The sequence below is a fragment of the Hippocampus comes genome, unplaced genomic scaffold, assembly GCF_001891065.2.
Source record: "Hippocampus comes isolate QL1 unplaced genomic scaffold, H_comes_QL1_v1.1 scaffold204, whole genome shotgun sequence".
Classification (NCBI taxonomy): domain Eukaryota; kingdom Metazoa; phylum Chordata; class Actinopteri; order Syngnathiformes; family Syngnathidae; genus Hippocampus; species Hippocampus comes.
In genome coordinates, this window is record NW_017808052.1 from 165,258 (window position 1) to 173,670 (window position 8,413).

Consider the following 8,413-nt stretch of genomic DNA (forward strand, 5'->3'; position numbering starts at 1 on the left):
TTTATAAATGTGAAAAAAAAAAAAAAAAAAAAAACACCCGTCCATCAAGTTAGTTCATTTAACAATCACTGTGTTCTCCGGTGACCAAGTCGCGTCTGTTGAAGACACTTTTCATCACGTGTACCTTTGTAGCGGTTGCCGCCATGACGCAGTTTGAAATGCATTTCATCGTACATGTGTGAATGCACAACACGCACGGGCGTCACCAACCGCATGTTCTCAAACAGCCTCGAGGCTTAATTAAATATTCCATTAAATGTAGTCCTTGGTTACTTTGCCACCGCAATTATCTGGTCGTCAATTATGGCACCTTAATAATCACTCTCTGCCGTTGCATGCATTCCATTTAAATTTCACATTTAGGAACACCGTGTGTGTGGCATGGCATTGGGAGCAGTGGTGTCCAAACTACTGCACGGGGGCCATTTGCGGCTCCATCCATCCATTTTTCAGCGTCCCGCGACATGACCAAAAATAAGACGAACAATCACATTTGACACGGGCCGCAAAGTTGGTTCAAAAAGGTGAACGTGGGCAGAGCGAGAAGGGAGGTTGGACTGTCCAACTTTCCGCTATATTGGAACCAGTGATGATGAAAAGAACAACAATGTATCTTCAAAACTCTGCGGTGAATAAAGATAAATCCATTTTAGAGGCCAAAATAGTTTCTTCCACTTTGTGCTTTATGGCTGATTGACAAAGACATCGCATTCATGATCCTCAAGGAACTGTTTAAAAAATGGTCACCTGACTAAAATGGCGCACATTGGTTGATTTTGCAATTGTTCTGCTAGCATGACTGCTTGGAAAACTGGTGAGGTCTATTTTTAGTACAAAACGAACTGACACATTTGCGTTGCCTAACGCCGCCGAGTGGAAATGGCATAAATGTATGCAAGCGCTCATTTACCCGCCAATACCCTTGTCCGAACCGAGGTATCATTTGCTGTATCGGTTGTCAGTGACACTTTGAAGCACAATCACAGAGCAACGTATGCAATTAAGCAGATGTTTTTTATCCTCCATCCACAAATCTCTTCGTCCAAGTCAAATATCAGGTCACAGAAGTCCAATAAAAAGTTATGGTTGGAAATTAATCAGGTTCATCATTGTGCTGAGCAATTGCTTATTTCTCTCGTGACAAAAGTGGAGAGGCGGAATTTGTTTTTTGTGGATTCATCCAAGCATAGTAATCAAGAAAAAGTTATGGTTGGAAATTAATCAGGTTCCTCATTGTTGTTGAGCAATTGCTTATTTCTCTCGTGACAAAAGTGGAGAGGCGGAATTTGTTTTTTGTGGGTTCATCCAAGCATAGTAACACTCAAATATCTTCATTTGAGCGGCGGCTGTGTTGGCTGCGGCAAGTGAGCAACAAAGGAAAAGGATCACCTTCTTCTGAGTTTTTGCCCACAAGCTGTCTTCCCATCCTGTTCCTCTCTACCTGTATTCTTATCTTAATCAAAATATAAACGCAACACTTTTGGTTTTGCTCCCTTGATTCGAGCTGAACTCAAAAATCAAAGATGTTTTCTTTGTACTCAAAAGGCCCATCTCTCAATTGTCTCACACAGATCATTTATACATGATATAGTAAAAACAATAAAGGTTCTAGCATAGACCCCATGGGGACACCGGTAATTTTTGATCATTGATCTCTTATCTTGATCAAAATATAAACGCGACACTTTTGGTTTTGCTCCCTTGATTTGAGCTGAACTCAAAAATCAAAGATGTTTTCTTTGTACTCAAAAGGCCCATCTCTCAATTGTCTCACACAGATCATTTATACATGATATAGTAAAAACAATAAAGGTTCTAGCATAGACCCCATGGGGACACCGGTAATTTTTGATCATTGATGGTTAAAAAAATTCGTCTAAATCTTTTCAAGGAAATGCTTCTCTCTTGTCAAGGTGAGAATCTGCGTGCAGTTCCGGTTTTTGGACGGCCAGCGTACTCAACAGAAATGTCACCCAATGAGCAAGTTGAAGCGATGCTCTGGATTGGCGTTTCGTACCGGGCCGTGTGCTCAAGCAAATGGCGCTCCCTCCAGATACATGTGCTTACTGGTTTTCTGAACCGCAGCCCCAACCCCATACACTCAATCTGTACATTTTACAGTTTTTTGGTCATTGATGGTTAAAAAAAAATCTCTCTTGTCGAGGTGAGAATCTGCGTGCAGTCCCGGTTTTTGCACGGCCTGCGTACTCAACAGACATGTCACCCAATGAGCAAGTTCGCGATGCTCTGGATTGGCGTTTCGTACATGGCCATGTGCACAAGCAAATGGTGCTCCCTCTAGATACACGTACTTATTGGTTTTCTGAACTACACCCCCAACCCCATACACTCAATCTGTACATTTTACAGTGGCCTATTATAGTCACATCCTGCAATTGTCACATTGTCAGATCAACATGAGTGGGATAGGTTGGTCATCTCAGCAAAAGAGAATTGCCCAGTAACACAAATATTAGACAGATTTGTGAACAATCAATGATTTAAAAAAAAAAAAAAAAGAAAAATGGTGGTGTCCCCCAGGGGTCTATGCTAGAACCTCTATTGTTTTTATTATATGATCTATAAATGATCTGTGTGACGTATCGCCACAATTTAAACATATAGTATTTGCTGACAACACTGCGATACTCGGCTCGGACCAACACATGCAGCTACCTAATTGTGATGCATTTCTGTCTTCCCCCCACCCCCGTTAGGTGACTGAAACAAGGACAGGCCCTCTTGGATGCAGTAACTATGACAACCTCGACTCTGTCAGTTCCGTTTTGGTTCAGAGCCCTGAAAACAAGATTCATTTGCAAGGTTGGCCATTCATAATTGAACTCACATGATTTCTGATGGAAATGTTACACTGTCTGTTTTCTGGCAAACTCATAACTTTAGCACAATAGCGTCAGAATGAATCTAGCTTCAGTCACTCCCACCCCCACCAATCCCCTCCCCGCAATCCTTGGAGGACTTTTTTGTGCAAAGTGTAAACCAGGCGGTCATGACCGAGAAGAAAAGCAGCGGAAATGTGAAGCATTCAATCCCCCTCCCCACAATCCTTGGAGGACTTTGTGTGCAAAGTGTAAACCAGGCGGTCATGAGCGAGAAGAAAAGCAGCGGAAATGTGAAGCATTCAATAAGCATATTGCATGTTATGCTCAGAATATGTCAAGTATGACAGAACACATGCCAATATGAGTGTTTGGTCTTCAGTGCGACACATGGACCAAATTTGCTACCGTGGGTCATTATCTCGGTGACATAATGTTGTCTTGCATGACTCAGGCCTTCATGCCATACTGCCAGAATATCTGCGGGACAAGTTTGTGCAGGCGGCGCTGAGCTACATCGGATGTAATGAGGAGGGCCAATTGGTGTGCCGGAACAATGACTGCTGGTGTCAGTGCGCCGCAGACTACCCGCAGTGTAATTGCCCCCAGTTGGATTTGAGGTCCATGGAAGAGAGTTTGCTGCAAATTCGAGATTCTTGGAACATGGCCAACCAAGACTTTGAGGAGTCAGGTCAGTGTTTTCACTTCTCTGACAGCAAGGGCGGGAGGGCGGGAAATTCGGGACGGCTCCCGAATGGCCAGTCTATTCCAGACCATTCTGGCCATCTTGTTGGTTTTTTTTTGTATTGGCTCTATTAACAGATAACTTCAACGTCTTTGTTTTGAAATACTTTTACATGTTGTACTTTTCATCATGCAAAGCACTTGTGTATAAAATGTACAGTCTAAGTAAAGGAGCCTTGCCTTCGAATTGCAGAATCATCTTGCGTGTTATTTACGTGGAGCTATCACTTGGGCAGACATTTTATTACATTATTAATCAAATGTTGCCTCTTTAAGCTCGTTTGACTGACGGCCACCAAAGCAGTCATTTCTTCATCTAACTTTCAGATCAGTGAGAATAAATAAATTGTTGATGACAACCATGGAAATGAATCTGTTCATCTTAAATGGTGTTTTTATTTGTTAGTCGCAACTCAGATAGTCTGTGAGCTCCTTCCTGTGCCTTGTGCTCTATGTCAAACCTATTTTCTCTCCCAAAAGAAATAAACTCTGGAAAAGCTTTTGGCTGTTCATGAGAAAATAGAAAGAAAAAAAAAGAAAAAATACCCCAAGCCCTTATTTAGCTCTGCCGTTTTTCATTATCATATGCATCAAACAATTTCACTTCCAGTTAGCCTGGGAGCTGCCCGGGTGGCCTGCGTGAAGGGATTCTCTCATTTAGTCTGATTAAATTAGCCAAATATAGTTGGAGCAAAGCAGAGAAGGCGTGTGTGTGTGTGTGTGTGTGTGTGTGTGTGTGTGTGTGTGTGTGTGTGTGTGTGTGAGAGAGAGAGAGAGAGGGGAGAGAGGAAAAAAAAAAAGAGTGCTCAGGTTTTATTTTCCTGCTTTCCAGACGAGTTCCAGAACTTTGTACGAAGGCTTCCCACATTTTATGCTTTGAACACATCTGCCGTGGAGTATTTCTGGAAAATGGAGCCGGAGATTCATCAACGCTACAAACAGCTGCAGCTCACCACCCAGCAGCTTCTGAGCAAATCCGGGCGCATCATCAACAAGCTCTTCACCCTGGGCAAGAGGTGCCACGCCAAGCCCAAAATCGTTCTGCTGAGAGAGAGGTGAGAAACGGCGCTCTCTGTTGTTGTCAAGTATTCCTGCTGACCTTGCTCTTGACACGCGTGTGCGCGCGCCGCCGTATGAGGGGAATAAGCACAAATTCTCCAGCCTCCAGCCACACATCACACGTCCCGTTCAAGCCACGTGAAAATGGCACAGCTCATTTCTTTTTCTGTGGCAGCCTCCGTGCGCAGCACTTTTGCGACGGCCTGAACTCGGCGTTATGCTAATCCGACACACAATCTACTGGGCCTTTGATTTTTAAGGCGCCGCCGATGTTGGCGAGAGTCTCACACCTGATCATTTGGCTGCGCGTTCAGACGACCCGCTTGACTAGAAACTGTACTTGTGATCTTTTTTATTTTCACATTTCTAATTTAGGTGAGAACCCAAATAATCGTTCACTGTGATTTTTAGCAGGTACAGTCGCCTTCTCTGTGACATTTCATAACCATTTTTGGATCGATGAAACAACCCAACATCTGTTCATCATGTAGTTTGTAAAAAATGATCTGATGAAAACTCTGGGCCTCCAATTTATTAATGTTGACTTTTTGATTGTATTGTATGTCATTGTTAAACCAAAGAAACATGATTTTATAAAAGCAAGTGCTTTGAAATATGTCCCTCCACACGAATCTCTCCCATTGTTGTTGAAGTGAATTTTGCCATTCATTTCCCAATCAAGTTGTTTCTCTTGCAAAAGACAAATAAATGATTAAAAAATATACAAAATTGTTTTCTACAAACTGCAGCAATCTGTGTGACAGGAGCTGTAAGTGGAGATGAATAGTGAGGAGCTTTTCTCCTTTACTCGCCGTTCAAACCGCGTCTCCATGACAGTTTACATGTCCCGCTGACACGGTGTGCATCCGGATGGCGGAACAGCTTCCTCTCACCTGCTGTGCACAGCCGAGACTGCAAAGAGATGTGCATGACAAGCGGATGGCTTTCACGGGAAACATTCAGCACACTGACTGACAACACAATCTGATTAATTAGAATGTGTCATGTTGGTCGCTTTTGTTTTTTTTTAACACGTCTAAAGTACAATGATGTCTGTCTAGCTCGCTATCTGGCTATCTAGCTATCCGGCTTGCTGGTTCATTAGCTAGCTAGCTATCTAACTAGCTAGCTAGCTAGAGAACCAGCAAGCTATCTAACTAGCTAGCTAGCTAGCCGACAAGCTCCAGTTCCATCTCAAAATGATAATGCTGTGTCCTTTTGCGTGCTGCAAGTAAATGAACCCTTTGTTTGCAAGAGTTGTCGTGGTACTCTGTTGTTTCATACTGAGCACCAAAAAAAAAATAAATAAATAAAAACTTTTAAATGAATCATGTTTACACGTGAACAGCTTGTGTAGCCAGCTCCTGTATACTGAATTTATATGTAGTATGAATTCAGTATACATAAGTGGTCAGAGCAGTAAAACTCTGTTCATTGTTGCCATGATTCGTGTTTTTGTTGTATTTGATTTGATTTCGTGTAATGTCTTGTTTTCTCGTTAGGGTTTTGTGTCCACTTCATCAGCGCGGTCCCTCATGTGTACAAATCAGCCTCCTCACCACTTGTGTCTCGTCAAGTGGTGTTCTCTGTTGTCTTTTGAGTTGGCTTGTTTTGAGTCGCCTGCTTCGGTTTGGTCTTTGTTGGATGGTTGCATCTGTTTGTTTTTGCTCTCAGTCACAGTCCAAGAGTCTTGGCCCATGTAACTTTGATTGTGGTTTTGGACGTATTGGATTCCCCATGCTTGTTTACTTTCCTTTTTGAGGTGTTTTGATAGAAAATTCCCTTTTTGGAGCTCAAGCCTTCCTTGCCTTCATTTGGGTCCTCAACCTCACATCCGACCCTTGTAACATAACACGTGGGTCGCCGCATTATACCGGCCGTGGCCTCCAGATTTCATATGCGCACGGTGCACACTACCACCACCTCCATCGACTTGATGAGCTGCGACAAGAGCTACGATGTACAATATTGAGTATGAATTTGTCCGTTCATTTTGTCGGCGCGGTCCTGAAAACTGAAGGGCGCTCCTCTGTCTCTTTTGCAGACCCGTGACCTACTGGTTGAACTACATCCTCTCCATAATGTACTGCAGCGAAAACAACCACATGGGCGCATATTTGGAGGAGACCCGCAGTTGCTCGTGTCCCTACGAGCGCCCGCCCTGCCAGAGTGCGATTCCCTGCACGGTGGGCGAAGGCACCTCCTGCGGCTCCTGTTCCTACGAGAACCGCTCCCGCTGCGCCACGTGCAACCAGGGTTACATGCTTAGTCAGGGCGCGTGCCGCAACGAAGTTCCGGACTCCATCGACCATTACATCGGCTTCGAGACGGACCTGCAGGACTTGGAGTTACGCTATCTTCTGCAAAAACGGGACAACCGCATCAGCGTCCACGGGATCTTTGTCAGCAATGACGTCAGGCTCAATAGCTGGTTTGACCCGTCGTGGAGAAAGAGGATGCTGCTGACTCTGAAAAGCAACAAATACAAGTCGAACCACGTTCACATGCTTCTGGGGATTTCCCTTCAGATTTGCCTGACCAAAAACATCACGTTGGACCCGGTGCTGTCCGTCTACATCAATCCGTTTGGGGGAAGTCACTCGGAGAGTTGGATCATGCCCATTGACCAAAACAACTACCCCGACTGGGAGAGGACTAAATTAGAGCTTCCCCACGACTGTTATAACTGGACGTTGACTTTGGGCAACAAGTGGAAAACCTTTTTCGAGACGGTTCACTTTTACTTGCGGAGTCGGATCAGGGGCCCTGCGAGTCATGGAAACGGAACTGTCTATTACGAGCCCTTGGAGTACCTGGAGCTGGGGCAAAATCTCGGCTACATGAAAATCAACAGCGTCCAGGTGTATGGCTACAGCATGCACTTTGACCCCGATGCGATCCAGGACTTAATTTTACAGCTGGACTACCCGTACACTCAGGGATCCCAAGACTCGGCCCTGCTGCAGCTGCTGGAGGTCCGGGATCGGGTAAACCAGCTCTCCCCGCCCGGAGCGCAGCCTTTGGACCTCTTCTCTTGTTTGCTGCGGCATCGGCTCAAACTGTCCACCACGGACGTCGCCCGCATCCAGGCCGCGCTGCAGACGTTCAGCGCCAAGCAGCCCAAGTCGATGGAGTACGAAACGACCAAATTATGTAGCTAATAAGCGGGCAGGAGGCCAGGCGGCCAGATGGAACGCGGCTCTCGCAAACGCCCCTGATGACGGTTAAGAGCATTTCTGGAGCGGTTGCAAAGGATGTTTGAGGGACATTCTCAATGTCATCATGAATCTCGAGAGAGCACATTCAGCCTTCATCTACAACACGAGAATTTCACCGCTATCTGGTTTATTCTTATTATTTTTCACGGACTGGCACTTCAACATCCGTACAGGTGCCATACAATCAGACAGGTTGACAACACGGGCGCACAAAGTTCTTTTCCTCATCAAGAAAAAAAGCCTTCAAACAATGTCATGCTCTCACGTCTACTTGGGCACCAGCATATTTTATATTTTTCTTGTCATGTTTTGCAGCAACATTATTTGTTGCCGATATATCCTTGACCTTTTATTTGAACTTGTGACTTGATTGGCAGCTCACGGTTTTCAGAGTTTCAATTCAATTAAAAAAAAATTGGGGGGGGGGGGGTCTTACGCATATTTGTATGAACGGAACATATACAAGAAGGAACATGTACCCCACTAGAATTGTTCAAACTACATCATAATCACGATATGTTACATGTGTGTTTATTTTTATAATATAGTTGT

The 8,413-nt window shown here is 44.5% G+C and overlaps 1 protein-coding gene across 1 annotated transcript in view; it reads left to right on the plus strand.

Moving 5' to 3' along the window:
• The window catches only part of LOC109508221 (BMP/retinoic acid-inducible neural-specific protein 3-like), a 26,808-nt gene extending 18,710 nt beyond the window's left edge, over window positions 1-8,098 (plus strand). The window contains exons 5-8 of the mRNA XM_019858102.1: window positions 2,718-2,823; window positions 3,295-3,531; window positions 4,417-4,639; window positions 6,688-8,098. Coding sequence (XP_019713661.1) covers window positions 2,718-2,823; window positions 3,295-3,531; window positions 4,417-4,639; window positions 6,688-7,804 — 1,683 coding nt within the window. The 3' untranslated portion in view covers window positions 7,805-8,098. The remainder of the gene's footprint in view (window positions 1-2,717; window positions 2,824-3,294; window positions 3,532-4,416; window positions 4,640-6,687) is intronic.
• Window positions 8,099-8,413: the final 315 nt, after the last annotated feature.